This window comes from Vulpes lagopus, chromosome 7 (assembly GCF_018345385.1).
Source record: "Vulpes lagopus strain Blue_001 chromosome 7, ASM1834538v1, whole genome shotgun sequence".
NCBI lineage: Eukaryota > Metazoa > Chordata > Mammalia > Carnivora > Canidae > Vulpes > Vulpes lagopus.
In genome coordinates this window covers 116,026,219-116,042,230 of record NC_054830.1, presented here as the reverse complement: position 1 = coordinate 116,042,230, position 16,012 = coordinate 116,026,219, and the positions used below count along the sequence as shown (strand labels likewise).

General features: G+C 40.5%; 1 protein-coding gene across 1 annotated transcript in view; it reads left to right on the top strand.

Moving 5' to 3' along the window:
- Window positions 1–16,012, top strand: part of MEGF10 (multiple EGF like domains 10) — a 170,255-nt gene that overhangs the window by 118,421 nt on the left and 35,822 nt on the right. Inside the window, exons 10-13 of the mRNA XM_041764746.1 lie at window positions 3,885–4,059; window positions 5,744–5,864; window positions 6,667–6,830; window positions 9,003–9,105. Coding sequence (XP_041620680.1) covers window positions 3,885–4,059; window positions 5,744–5,864; window positions 6,667–6,830; window positions 9,003–9,105 — 563 coding nt within the window. The remainder of the gene's footprint in view (window positions 1–3,884; window positions 4,060–5,743; window positions 5,865–6,666; window positions 6,831–9,002; window positions 9,106–16,012) is intronic.

Below are 16,012 nucleotides of genomic sequence, written 5' to 3'. Positions count from 1 at the left end.
ATAAGTGATATTCATGTTTTTTATTATAGCACTATTATAAAGCCTGAAGCATTCACTGTGACCTGTACTTTTCAGCCAAAAACTAACTTATGGTGGAAGTGGTTTTGAACAGCAAAACAAAATTAAGATTTATTAAGATTCCTTATGGGATATGTATATTAACTCTTGTTAATAAGGACATTTAATAGCTGTGGGCAATAAGGATATGCCTATTTGCAAATGCCACATAATTGTCATTACATATGAGCATTAATAGCACCAAAGTAAATGAATAAAAGGAAGTTTGATTACGATCTATTTTGGCCAATATGGCATTGGACTCTTTTAACTCTTAAAATGAAAATTTTACTAAAATGTTTATATCTAGTTATATATGTGTATGAAATGATAGGTATTCCTATCTGCATATAATCCTATTTTCATATACACAAAGCAGTCTGTTCTTTAGAAAGAAAATGAGTAGGAGCATGTTACCTTTCAACCTCCAATCTGCTGCATTCACATCAACACGTAAATCTCATTGCCAATTAAGCTGCCTGCATGAAAACCCATCAAATGCCTCCAAAGTGCTCTGGCTTCCTATATCTAATTACAAATTGCAGAATACTAATTTTGGTGTCAATCAATCTGAGAACCAGTGTGCTGTACTAATACTCACTGGGGGGCATTGAATATCAATTTCTGTGTCTGCCTACAACTTAGTCAATTACCTATCCCTGGATTGTCTATTTTGTTTAACATTTGTGTCTACACCATGAATATGAGTTTCTACTTTTTAATGTAAAGTAATATTTTTTACTATTTTTTTACTATTTTTTTATAGTATGTCAAAGTAAGATAAGCTACATTGATCCACACTTAAAATATTCCCCTCCCCTTTCTCAAATGTTGGACCTTTCTGAAGGAAATTTAAATTTGTCCCTGCTTTTGTACAATACAGATTTTATTGGTTCTGCTAACCCATTGCTAATTCTTAAATTTTAGCCATTCTTTTTCATATGTAGCCCCCCTAGCAGGCTGCGAACAAACTTCCTTTTTCTCTGATGTAAAAACAAACAAATATATCTGTATTCAGGTTTGATTCTGCTACTACCCGCGTTGGGCTTTGGATAAATTACTCTTTCAAGGTCACTGTTGCCTGATTTATAAAGTGAGATGATACCCAACATTTAGAATGACTTGTGAGGATTGAATGAAATAATGCATGTGGATTCCTGAGCATGACACTAACACATATTCAGTGCTCAGTAAATGCTAGCTGCTAGACTGTGCATTGACTTACAGTATCATCAGAAACATCACGTGAGTGAGTATTCCCTGCAATTAATGGTGGTTCCTTTTTAGCCACAACTTTGATATTTTATTTTTTTATTTTTATTTTTATTTGCAAATTCTTGTTAAATTTTTAATGTAGGCCATTCATAACTGTAACTGTTCAAAATAACATATCATCAATAATCTCTACGGATTATAGTTTTTCAAATATACAAAGTAATAATCTCAAAAGCTATGAAAATGTCTATATACAGTTTCTAAATCTATGATCATTCTCAGTGAATTCATCTAGTTTCTCAAATAATAATTATATTTTATTTATTTTTAATTTCATTATTATTTATATTTTATTTATTTATTTATTTATTTAGTATATTTTTTTATTGGAGTTCTATTTGCCAACATATAGCATAACACCCAGTGCTCATCCCATCAACTTTGACATTTTAAAAACTAATTCTAGGGTGAATGTTGCCTTTCTGTGCAGATATACAGATTATTATTCAGCATGGCTGGATGGCTTGGAGATATTGGGAAAGGAATATTTAAGAATCAGATCCCTCTGTACATCAACTGCCATTTTCACTAACTCAATAAGTATTTCCTGTGTGCCCACTTTGGGCCAGGGATGGGTAACAAAACATGCTTGATTCTTGTCTTCATGGAGCTGGAGGTCTAGAGGGGAAGGAAGACATGGGTAAAATGAAAAGGCCCAGGCAAAGAATGGGGAAACAGTATTTTAGGCATATGGAATAGCCCATGCCATGCCCTTATATTGGCAATGCTGAATGTTTTCACCAACTAAAAGAAACCCATTGTAGTGGAGCATAGTAATAAAGAGAGAATAATACCTAAAGAAGAGGTTGGGAAGTAGGCAGTGGCCAGGTAATAATGACCTGTGGGCTGTATTTAGGATGATGTTATCTCTAGGGTCACAGGGACTGTTTGGATTAGGGCCTGTTGTTCTAATGTAATCATGAGTAATTCCCTCTTCACTCTTGAAAATATCCTAGCTTAGACAATAAATTACACAGTCTCTGTAGCTGTATTAGACAGCACAAGTTTTATTCTAAGTGTAGTGGGGAGTTTCTGAAGAGTTTCAACAAGAATGATAGGATAGCATCTACTCTTTAGGTGACAAGGCATGAGTGAATGCAGAGTTGCAAGGCAGAAAGCTGTCGTGGTTTGGGGGGGATACATGCCCTAGGCATCGGGAGCATGCTGAAGATGAGGATGGAGAGATGAAGGTGAAGGCAGGGTATTTTTGAGGTAGAATACTAGGTCCTAGTGATGAAGTGGATATGGGAAATGAAGGAGAAGTTACCAGGAATAACTCTGAGGTTTCTGGTTTAAACAGTCGAGTGGTTAGTGGTGCCATTGCTTCAGTGGGGTGATTGAGAGTAAATAGGACAGGAAGAACAAAGACTCGGTATTTGACATGCTATGTTTGAGATGAAGGTGCCCCGTGTTTGCTCAAGAGTAGGGAGCAGATGAGTAGATCTGAATAGATCTAAGGAGATCCGAGACTCAAACACTTGCCTTTCAAATCCAAACCTTCTATACCCAAGAAACCATGTTAAATGTAGAGTGGCACTTGGGTATTTCTTCATAGCATGTTCCCTGAGTAATGTTTGTGATGGATGCCTAGGCCTTTGCTTATGGGCATTTAGTTGCAGCAAAGGAGCAAACTGTCCAACCAACAGAGGTGTGGCAGAGATCTGCCCTTGACAGACTTGTACATTAGGCTCAAGAGGTTGTGTGCTTTCACTGAGGTACCAGGGTAGAGGGAGAGCAGCTCTTCTATCTCAGCTTTCTCCTCTCCCAGCAAATCATTCTTTCTAAAAGTAGAAAATCTGTAGATGAGATAAATACCAAATGTCTGGATGAGACAGTGGATTTTGCTGTTGGCTGTAGTTAATGGGAGAGATTTATCTCTACCAGGGGAGGAAGATGGTCTTTAACAGCTTTCCGATTGTAAGCAGAGCTAGTTTGACCGTTGAGATTTTCCTATGGCGAGAAGCACATGTGTTTTGCGTGCCACAGAGTGCCCTATTGTGTCAGCCTCACTAACGCACGCCTCTCAACGCAGCTGATGTGTCCATTTGCTCCAGAGTGACAGCTGGCTGCCTGGCCTGTCAGTGCAGCTGCTGCTTCAGGTAAAGACAGCTGCTCCACCACCAGGTATGGAGAAACGAGAATGCAAACAGGCAAAGAAGCCTGCAGCCTTTGGAGTTCCTTGGACATAATCCTGGTTAACTGATCCGGTATCATTCATTGGACAGAGTAGTTCTTTAAACCTTCTCATCTAGTTGACCTGTCACTGAATTAGTGCTTTCAGTTTATGAAGATCATAACAAGTTTCAGACAAAAGGAAGCGGTGGTAATAGTCTTCCTGTTCGAGCATGATGTTGATTTCACGCAACATTTCTGTAGTACCAATCAGGTTTCAGCCAATTAATTAAATCATAGCAAGCCTGGGAAGGCAGTTTAAATTATTGTGCATGGAATTACCCAGCCATTCATTGCTCATGGCCAAAGCAACATTTGCATGGGCCTTGGGTGTCATGTTCACCCGAGAGTGACTTTCTCCTTTCATCCATGTCTCTCAGCTGTCACCCCATGTCTGGAGAGTGTGCCTGCAAGCCGGGCTGGTCAGGACTCTACTGTAACGAAACATGTTCTCCTGGATTCTTTGGGGAAGCTTGCCAACAGATCTGCAGCTGCCACAACGGGGCTGATTGTGACAGTGTGACTGGAAAATGCATCTGTGCCCCAGGATTCAAAGTGAGTGGCTATGGAGGAAGGAGCCGAGGGGTATCATGTGAAACATATTGATGCCACATACCATATATGACCTTTTCTGAAGTACAGTGAATGCTAAGATCTGTCACTTCATTAACAAGCAAGAGAATGAAGAGAAAAGTACTAATAAGTAATATAAGTGGGCACCTGGGTGTCTCAGTGGTTGAGCATCTGCCTTTGGCTCAGGTAGTGATCCCGGGATGCTGGGATCCAGTCCCTTATTGGGCTCCCTGTGGGGAGCCTTCTTCTCCCTCTGCCTATGTCTCTGCCTCTCTCATGAATAAATAAATTAAATCTTAAAAAAAAAAATAAATGAGTAGTCACCTTAGAATGATGACTGGAAAGCGGGTAAAAGTATAAAGGCAGTGTTCATATTAATTATTTAATTCATATATGTCATGGACTATGATGTATTTTAATTATTCCTTACATAATTTTGTCTTTATGTAATTATTTTACTACATTATATAGGCAACAAAGAAATTACTTTTCCACGAAATTACTCTGAATGGTTTTTATTTTAACTCCGTGCAATTTGAAGGCACATAACATTATCGGGTCAGCATTTATTATATATTTACATGTGATGGTTAACAGTATGTAAGTTTTTCAGTGCCTTTGAAAATCCAGACCTTGCAAATAGGCCTGTGTGCCAACAGAGCAGGATTTTACCTAGTTTCTGGGATTTCTTAGCTGTAGATTAGGAATCCTTGTTTTAAAGAAAAATGGTTTGGTCTTGGTTATTTTCTGTCATTTGAAAGATATTAACCGATGAAGATGTTGGTGGTTATTCTAGAGCATATAATGTGGAATGAGTAGGTGATAAAGCCTCAGAGTTGAGAGGATCTTTCTTTACCAGCTTTTCTAACCTATGCCACTATTCTTTGGTAGAGCCCTTGAATTAGCCTGTGTTAAGGCTCTTCTGTTTTTATTTTTATTTATTTTAAAGATTTTATTTATTTATTTGAAAGAGAGAGAGAGAGCACAAGCAGGGAGGAGAGGCAGAAAGAGAAGCAGACTCTCTGCTTAGCAGGGAACCCAAGACGGGGCTCAATCCCAGGGCCCCGGGATCATGACCTGAGCCAAAGGCAGATGCTTAACTGACTGAGCCACCCAGGCACACCATATCTCTTCTGTTTTTAAAGGAGATATACTCCAGTCATCCTTGGTGGCCCACTTCTTTGTTTTAGGTTTATTGTCCGATAACAAATTGAATCATGCTATAGGCAGAGTATGTGTTCCATTGCTTTGCTTCACCCACTAACCATATTATATATCATACAAGGAAGTCTAGGAAGCATTGTGCAATTTAATGTATAGTTTATACTTACATTTATTTATTTATTGACTACAATTGATAGTTTATTGTTCTATATCTGCTTGTCTGAGCAAGGACAAAGGTTTTTTTGTATTTGCTAGGAAGGGAAGCTAATGAGGAAGCAGGCTTTGAGTTCCATTTAGTGCTGTATTCTAAGCAGGCAAGCTAGCATTGGCCTTGAATCTTTAAAATTTGTATACTGGATACATTTAGAAACTTTAAAAATATACAAGTGTGAAAATTAGAGAGGGGAAATAATTGGCATTGCCAAGATGTATTTTTGTTTATTTGTGTTGGTCTTATTTCATTCATAAAATTGCATGCATTTTCCTATTTGTGCCTGTGTAGGGAATTGACTGCTCTATCCCATGCCCATTGGAAACCTATGGGATAAACTGTTCCTCTCTCTGTGGCTGTAAGAACGATGCTGTCTGTTCACCTGTAGATGGGTCTTGTACTTGCAAGGCAGGTAAGTGGGCGAACGAATCTTTCATCTGGCCTTCATCCTGGTACCTCCTAAGGTCGTAAGAGAGAAACCCTGACTCGGGTTCTAGCTCCACCTGTGCCAACATTCAGCATCTAAACTCAGCCAGCCCTTGTCTAGGGTGGGCTCTCGTGCTTTTGGGAGCCAAGGGAAGGGATTGGGGTAAGATCTCTAAGGTTGCAGCCAGCTCCAAAGAGTCTGGGAGTCTCTATGCTTTGGGTAAAAGTGAATAAGTAGACATATATCCATGCTCCTAAGACGACTGGTTTGGAGTCACAGCAAGAAGTGCAGCCGAGCACCAATTTTATGCAATTTTATGCCAAAATGTGTCTATTTATAGTTGCTGCAACAGGCAGAGTCCTGGAAACTCACTGTTTGTGGTTAACTGGGTTTGCCTTAAAGATGGGGTTGCTCTTTCAAACACAAACCTTCCTTTACCCTCCCATATAAATATTTCGCTTTTCCACCCAGAGCAACCCTCAGCGTTCTGCATTGCGCTTCGCTGCACATTAGGGGTGTCCCCACCCCCGTATCTCTTCCTGATAGCCCAGCAGAGCTTCCTGGTACTGGCATCTTTGACTGATCATACAGCACAGATGGATTCTGGGTACCTCAGTTGTTGCTGATGGAGGCTCTACACGGCAGCACCACTGCTCCCTGTGCTGGGGTGGGGGACCCTGCTGTGCACCTCCAAAATGTCTCTAAAGGGAAATGTGGCTTGGAGAGGCTTGGGAAAACTCTCCGCTGCTGTCGTTTCCTCCATGCTCTGGCATTCTTGTCGTGGCAGGCTGGCACGGGGTGGACTGCTCCATCAGCTGTCCCAGTGGCACGTGGGGCTTCAGCTGTAACCTGACCTGCCAGTGCCTCCACGGGGGAGCCTGCAACACCCAGGACGGGACCTGCACGTGTGCGCCTGGATGGCGCGGGGACAAATGTGAACTCCCCTGCCAGGTACCCGCGAACCAGCGCCCCAGCTGAGGCCAGAGTGTCAGCCCGCTGGGGCAGATTTCCTGATTTCAGGGATGCGAGTGTGAACCAAACAAAATCACGATAAGAAATGAGGGCTCTGAAGTCGAATCAGACATAGGTTGGAAAAGGAATAGATGTGGAAACTGGTTAGGTAGCTCTGCTAGAATCACTCCCTTCTTTCCCTTCATCTCTGCCTGGGTCCCCTCTCCCCCGCCATCCTTCCTGTTCTCTCTGTTCCTATACACCCGTCTCTTCGTGGCAGCCCCAGTCAACAATATTTATCAAACACCCAGCATCTGCGTGTCAACTCTCCAAATATTCTGTCTCTGTTATCACAGAATTCCTCCTGTCTCTGGGGTGGAAAGTGGCAGAGGAATGAAAGTGTGGTGACCAGTGTCTTCAGAAACCCTCATCTAGATGATGAAAGGTTTAGAAACGGCCGTCTATTAACACAACTATGTCTCAAGCCCCAAGAATCTCCAGAGATTTCCCTAGTTCAAGTCTGATTCCACTCTGCTGACCTATTTTGGAGGGAATCATCATTATAAATCCTGTACCGTGTCTACTGCAGGCAGACAGAAGCTGCAAGTGGGACACGCGTTCTGCGGTAACATGGTGATTTCCCTTTCTTCCTCAGAAGCCCTTGGCCTTTTTCTTGCCCTCTTTTTCATGACTCTTTCCTCCTATCTCATTTCTTTCCTCCTGAGCCATTAAGCATTCTCTCAGTAATGTGCATTCTCTGCCTCCAGGAGAGATGGCGGGATGACACTGTGACCCCCTGAACCAGGCCCCTCATGGTGGGGGAGCCGATTCTCCCCTGGGCTTCCTCCTCATCAAGTATAACCCATTTTCCAACATTTCCCTAGGCTTTTCTGTGCTCTCCAAACCCCTAGGACAAAGTTAGTTGTGCTTCCTCTCATCCACCAGTGAACAAATTATCAGTGCTCTGAAATGGGCTTGAAGAGCATCTTTTACTCCCAGTCTGATTGTAGAAAAAGCAAAGCCTGTGTGTGTGTGTGTTAGATGCATTAGAAAATTCAGTGAACTCCGATGATGCTTTAAGTGTCTCATATTATGGTGAAGCTAAATGCTATAGAGCCCCAGCAAACATGAGTGGGGCCTATTTATTTTTATTTTATTAAGTTCTACTCAAATGATAATGCTGTCATACACCTACAACCTGTTTTATGCTGGCTCTCACATTCCTCGCCCTTGGTAATTGTGCACTGCCCAAAAGTTTATAGGGTCCTCCGTTCCTCAGAATCTGGCGTGAAAGCACAGGGCTCTGCAATGCAAAACACTGTGTGTTACACGCAACTGATGAATTATTGAACACTGCATCTGAAACTAATGACATACTCTATGTTAGCTAATTGAATTTAAGTTAATAAATAAATGCAGCACTTTCCATTCCCCTCCCATAAACTAAATGATCACGACCACAAAGAGTCTTGTCTCTGCTGGACCAAAACTGATATGCAGGCTAAAACAGTAAGGCCTGGGAATAGATCAGGGAGGAGTATGTACCACCAAGTACTCCAGCCTTCCTTAGGATCTCAGATCAGGATACTCATGTTGTTTAGACTTCTGCATAGAAAGGAGGATGTTGATTGGGACAAGCAACAGAAGATTTTCACTGCTCCTTATGGTTGTTTTCATCACATGAACAACTTACAGAAATGAACTTCATTCAATTAGCATTTTCTTTTAATTTTAGAGCTTTATGTGAGTTAGGATCCTCCCTTTCCACTAACGAGTAGCATGTCTTGTAAGCAACACTGAGCTACTTTATAAAAATCTTTTAGGAGCAAAAGAAAGTTTCTTTATGAGTGGTAACTTATGATAAGATAAAAAAAGATTCTCTTGATTAATGTGTCTACATATATTTGCATATACATATATCAACATAGTGGCATAGTTGGCTTCACCATTCGTAGGACCGACCATTATATTAGACATGAACTACAATTTGAGTGGTGTTCAAACACTACCACTTGTGTTTGGGGGACCAAGAAGACATGGGAAGAGGTAATTATAATGCACGTGGCTGAGAGGTGTTTGGGAGAAGAGGGTACTGTATCCGAAGTGGCTTACCAAGGTCCCTGTCATCTCTAATTGTGCATTTCCATGACCTCACTGCTGTCTTCCACGCAGGATGGCACATATGGCCTGAACTGTGCGGAGCGCTGTGACTGTAGCCATGCGGATGGCTGCCACTCCACCACGGGCCACTGCCGCTGCCTCCCTGGATGGTCAGGTGAGCTAAGGACTGCTACATGAAACATGCCAGATTACACCTAGCATCATTCCTTGCTACTTTAGAGAAACACATGCAGGTCACCTTTCAGGGAAGAAAAAATGGTAAAGTCTTCAGTAAACTGCCACATTTTTACCCAAAAGGTATTACTGCTAAGCCTAATTAATCTGCAATCCAGTAATGACTTCTTGTTGAAACATTCAGGAACAGTTGATCTTGAGCCTTAATGTATAGTCAGACTGTCAGAATTCAGGCTGGCAGGAGTGGGGGGGGTGGGGGTGGGAATGCGAATTTCTGTGAAGCATTTACTTAGCAAGCCTTCTGTGATATTTTTGAGCCCTGAGGAAAGAATGATTGAAATAAACCATAAGAACATAACTAAGTTCACCTTGGTGAGGCAAAAATATTGAATATTAATATGGTTAATATGCAAGTATTAAAATATTCATTGCTATACATGAAAGTTTTAAAACTTTCTTTTTCTTACAATAACACTTAAGTCATAAAAATTCATAATACGATTGAGTACCAATTTTGTAACCACAAGGTGGAAGTTTCTCTTTATTTATATGTCTTCATGGTTCCAGCTAGGAAGTTTATCAAACTAACAGAGGTCTTGGAAAATGAGCCGTATTTTTGCTTATGATAAAAAGACTCAGGAGAGGGAACTGAATGCCCAAGCAAATTGGGATCCTTCTTTTTCCTGTGTTTTTTTTTTTTTTACATGAAATCAAGCTTATTCTAAAAAACAAAGACAAAGCCTTAAAGAATGAATGGAATTTTCAATGCTTATTTAGAAAAATTACAAATGGAATATACCAGGAAAGTTATTGAATGTTGGGATGAATGGACTGGGTATATTTATGAGCAATTTCTTCTGCAAGTAAAATAAAATGTTGACTATTGATGTGCCAATTGAGCGTCAACTACTGTGAAACTTGGGTACAGGTTTAGAGGTAGTTAAATGAACCAAAACTCTCTTTTAAAATTCTCACCCATAGTCATTTGTGTATGTGTGTGTTTTCATGTATATTTGTATATGTTGTATTTGTATCTAAATATATGTGTATCTATATTCAGAGAAGAAAGAGAGATTTGTAGAACAGAACTATTTCCATATTGACGATGCTTTAGTGTCTTCCAAAATGGTTTTTTAGCTTGTCTTCTAAAACAGAAACTGGTAGTATCAAGCTAATTGTCCCCTTTGGTGAGGGTTCGTATTTTGAAAAGGTGCATCTTTCAGAGGAGAATCTTGTGCCTCTATGCCAGAGATGTGACATTTAGGAAATTATGAAGTCATGGTGGTCTTACCTCTTAGCAAAAATTTATAAAAAGAAAAACAGAAATAATAATAAGTAATGCTTCTTGAGTACTTAGGGCAGGCTCACAGAAACTCTGCAAGGTAGAAAATATCATTTTGTCCTTTTTACAGTTGAAGAAACTAAGGCACAGAGAAGTTCAGTGGTTTGAACAAGGCCCCAGGGTCAGTAAACATGAAAGCGGGGATTTGCACTAAGCCTCTCCCATTGCATCTCCAGCTCTCTTCATTACTGCACCCTCTGCCATACACAGATTTCTTACAGAAAGTGCTGGGGGATAGGGCAGTTACGCTGAGATTAATTCTGAAAATGGATGAGGACTTATGAGAATTATATGAGAGGACTGTGGTGATAAGTGCTGATAACCGGCAACCTCTTCATATATGTGCATGTGTGCGTGTATGTGTATGTTCATATGTGTGCATGGGTGTGTACATAGGAAGAGAGAGTATGTATGCATATCTTTATATGTGTTCATTTATATATAGACAGAGAGGCAGAGGTAGAGAGAGACAGAAAGATATACTGTAGAATTTACCTATTTAAATTGTATAATCAAGTGGTTTTTAGTGTATTCAAAGAATTGTTCAACCATTATCACCATCATTTTTAGAAGATTTTTATCACCTCATAAAAAAAACCCCAGTAGTACTTATTGGAACTTATTCTCCATTTACCCCCAACTCATGTGAACCAGGCAACCTTCTTCCCCTTCTCCCTACCCTAGTCAACCACTAATCTACTTCTTGTCTGATTTGCCTAGTCTGACATTGTATGGATTCATGTACCATGTGGTCTTTGGTGAGCGGCTTTCTTCTCCTGGCTTGTTTTCAAGGTTCATTCCTATTGGAACTATATCAGTACTTCATTCCTTTTGGCTAATATTCCATGGTATGGGTAGACCACATTTTATTTGCACATTCATCAGCTGATAGACATTTGGGTTGCTTCCATTTTGGGGCTATTCTGAGAAATACTGTTAAGAACATTCGTGTACACGTTTTTGTGTGGGTATATATGTTTGGTATATAAATTAGGGGTAAAATTCCTGGGTTATAGGATAACTCTAACCTTTTAAAGAATTGCTACACTGATCTCCAAAGCAGCTGCACCATTTTACATTCCCACTGGTAGTATATGAGGTTTGTGTCTCCTCACCAAAAATTTGTATTATCTGTCTTTTTGATTCTAGCCATCCAAGTGGTATGAAATGTTATTTCATTGAGTTTTTGATTTGCATTCCCCTAATAAGTGATGATGCTAAGCATCTTTTGTGTTTAGTTTCAGCCATCTGTATATCTTTTTTCATCTATCTGTATATCTGATGTCTATTCAGATACTTTGCTCATTTTTTAATTGGGTCACCTATGTTTTCATAATTGAGTTATAATATTCTTTATGTATTTTATCTGTATGTGCCTTATCAGATATATGATTTGCAAATATTTTCTCTCATTCTGTTACTATGTCACTTTTTCATTTTCTTCATGAAGTCTCTTTCTGCAGAAAAGTTTTTGTTTTGATGAAGTTAAGTTTGTCTAGTTTTTTTTCTTTGTGCTTTTGGTGTCAATCTAAGAAACCATTGGCTAGTCCAAGGTCACAAAGATTTCTACTTCTGTAATCCTCTAAGCATTTTATAGTTTTAGCTTTTACATTTAAGTCTTTGATCCATTTTGAGTTTTATTTTATATATAAAATATATATATTTTTGGTGTGATGTAAGGGTCCAACTTCATTCTTTTGCATGCTGATTGCATTTGTTCCAGCATCATGTGTTGAGAAAATCATTCATCCATCTCTACCCATCATCTGTATTGTTTTAAAATCAACTGACCATAAATGTGAGAGCATTTATGTCTGGACTCTTAACTTCTGTTCCATTGATATGTATATCTGTCCTCATGCCAATACCATACTGTTTTTATCACTATAACTTTGTAGAAAGTTTTGAAATGTGGGAAGTGTGAGTTCTACAACTTTGGTGTTTTTTTTCAAGACTGTTTGGGCTATCCTGGGTCCCTTGAACTTTTATATGAATTTTAGGGTCAGCATGCCAATTCTTGTGAAGATACAAGGTAGATTTAATGAGGATTGAGTCTGTAGATCAATGTGGGAAGTATTGCTAACATGACAATACATGTCTTCAGATCCTTGAACCAAAGATGTCAGCAGTGACCTCTTCAGTGGTGTCTCTCAGTCCTTTGGAATTTGTTGAGAGCTGCGTTGGCTTCTGACAGGAGTAAACTGAGATGAACTGTCATGTGCTTGATTTCTAGTGTCTGAGAGCTACCTTGGGAAACAGACCAAGGCTGGGTAATGGACTTTATTTTCTGTCAATAGGAGTTACCCACAGACACAAGGACTCTCTTGCCCTCTAGTTTCTCCTTGACTTGCAAAAGCTAAGATAACTCTGACCTCACAGTGTGAAATTCCACCTCCTCATGTTTACATGTGGCTCTTGGTTACTCAGTGTTATAACTACATTATGCTAGAGAGTAAACCAGATTTTGTGGCTTCCCTAGAGTTTTTGAACTCCTCAAATAAAATGACCAGTACTCAGTTATCCATGATCACAATGAAGTGAAATAGCATTTTGAACCCCCTGGCAAATTCAGAACTTTTCTAGCAGAGAGACCATATCAATTGTTTTGAACCATGCTCTACCAAATCTACTTTTATCTTATGAATATAGAGGAAATGTGATGTGTTCCTGAACACAGCAGTCACTGCTCAAGTATCTACCTGCTTTGATGATTTAGAGCCAGACTGTGAAAGGCATACTCTCGTCTACATGAGAAAAGCAGGAGATATGATTTGGCCTGAAGCCAGCCAGAAAATGTGTTTGTTGCATTCCACAGTCTGGGTCATGGGGTAAGACAAATTATCCCATCTGGCCTTAGACCTATGGAGCTCCTGCGGGAATGCAGTGACTTTGTCACACAGCATAATCTTGTAATACTCTGTCCATCTGTGACTGGTCTGCTTCTCTAAAGGGGAAGAAGCTCTGCTGCTTCATGTTGCTCTGTTAACTTGTTGCCCTTGCTGTCTCTTGGCTTCATGGCCCCATTGTCTCATTTCTGTGGGTCTTCTGTGTAGGCTGTTGATCTGTGAGGATCTAAGACTGCCAGAGACTTTTTTAAGGAGAAGTCATCCCCCACATTCACAGTACACACTTGGTATATGCAAACATGCAGAGAGGAAAAGAAGGTTACTAAAGTTCCAAAATGCACCCTACAGTTGGACCAAGAATGGGTTTATTTCCCCCAAAGGAAAGTAGAATAGACTCTGTGTTATTTATATAGAGCACCCTTCATTGTCAACACTGGAGAGACTCAGAATCTTTCATCAACAAACTTGATTTTGAGTAAGTAGAAGTAAGTAGAAGTAAGTAGAACCTTTCTCAAGATAAAGAAAGCCTTGCTATTCATTTGGATACCAGATGCCGGGCCAGATAAAGTAACAGGAGCCCAGGAAGTAAATGATTGTTTTCTCTCCTCCCTGTTGCTCAGAGTGCTCTAGGTGAAATTTTACTGGACAGGGTAGTAGTGCATGGGTTAACAGTGAAGTTTTGGTGCAGTCTAACACAGGGACCTGGGCTCTTCCCCTGAGCAAATCAATAAGAAGGTATAAAGTCACTAATACTGCTAGGTCACAGAGGACACTATAGGGAGATGCTCATCAGGTCTCTGGGTTTAGAGCCAGAGATAAAGGTTGGGAGAGTTTTATTCTTCCTTATAGAGAAAATAACACACCCGCATTGAGGAAGTCAGATGCTAACCTGATATACTAAGGAAATCAGCTTGCTTTCTTACCCTGGGGCTCTCCACCACTCCTCATGACTTCTGACACTTTTCTAATGTTTGTCTTTTTCTCTTAAAATAACTGAGATTCTATCATTGGCAGTTCCATTTTACCTGGTTTTAAAACAGGTTTTCAAAGGTACTGCCATATAGATTACCCAAAGCAGAAGTTGCAGCTGACATTCCAGATACTATTTCTAAAAGAAATGTACCATTAAAAAAAATGTGAATATTTTTAGCCAATTGACTACTTTATCAAGAAGAGGCAGATTGCAGTTAAAAAACAATGAGGGAAAAATGAAACACCATCCAGAATATAGGCTGGGCTCCTTCTCCCACACCTCTACACACACACACACACACACACACACACACACACACACGCACACACTGCTATAAAATGAGACTGGCTTTTCAAAATGATTGTTCTCAAGTCCTAGATGTTAATGAAATGTAATTAATTGTGTGTGTGTGTATGTGTATTTCCAGAGTAGTGAAGTAATATGCTTTATATTTTCCCCAAACAGTAGAAATATGCTGACTTTCTTTTTTCCTTTCTGCCCTGACTTCATTCAACCAGAACACCTCTTCACTGAGCGTTATAGCTAATCAAGATTTCCTTCCAGCTGTGTGGGAACATATGCCGTCTCCAGCCTGGTTCCCAGCCCTGGCTAGGATCACTGTCACCTGGGAACTTTTTTAACTTGTGTATTCCCTGTCCCCACCTCACACCTACTGAATGACAATCTGGAAGGTGAGTGAGGAGGGGGGTGGAGCCATTGCCAGCCCATAAAGCACCTTTTGTACAAATTTGGAGAAGGTTTGGAAATCCTTCAGGTTGCACTTCTTGGAAGGTGGAGGGCAAGCTGGATTTCTACCCTGCCTTAACGCTGTGGCCAGGGGCTCTGGTGCAGTGTACAGCCTGCACAACTTTACGTGATGGCCTCATTTGTCTTTTCAAAAGTTGCACCAGTGGCCCATACACTGACATAGTTACCAGTCTGTGGACTGACCTGTGCTATGGTTTTTTACTCTCATTATTGAAGAGGTGGGGGTCCCAGGGAGCCTTTCTGTGACAGAAGTCTTGTATCTAGTGGCAGAAGGCTTAGGGGTACATTCATACCAGAAAAAAAAAGTTAAATGCTAAACTAAGAGAAAAGAGATTAGGACACCGACTCAAGCTCTAGGAGTTGTAGGAATGAGAGAGGAACTAGCAACCATGTATGAGGGTATGCAGTGGCAGGAAGAATAGAGAGAGAGGTGGGGTGCTTTATCTGAGCCCAGCCAGGAGGGGGGCGTTAGAAAGAGGAAAGCCTACAGGCAAGTTTATAAGAAGAGCCTGTCTTTTCCTAGCAAGGGCAACTAGGCCTACAGTGGTCTAAGCTCCTCTCCTAAAGGATGGCCTCCCTCTGTGAATTCCCCTAAATGTTCCAAATTTGACCGAGTGAGTAAGTGAACTGCTACTTTAGGTACTGATCTGTCCCACAGTGATCTCTCATGTGGCTTAGTGATGCCTGAATTGTTATAGTTAGGGGGGACCTACCTTTCTTTATGCAGTTACAGAAGGTACAAATTCAAGTGCAAATGAGCTTTAATTAACATTCATGCACCCAATCAACCAGGGTATTGAAGGGTGGACAGCATTCACGCAGAAGCCCCTGGCTGTCTGTCTGTGTGATTTTGTGGGGAGGGAGTCCTATAAAAGCAGAACATCCGCAGAGTCCCTGAGGTGAGGGTGGAGGAAGGGGCATGTCTTCCAAAAAGAAAGGCTACAGAAAAAGCCAGAGC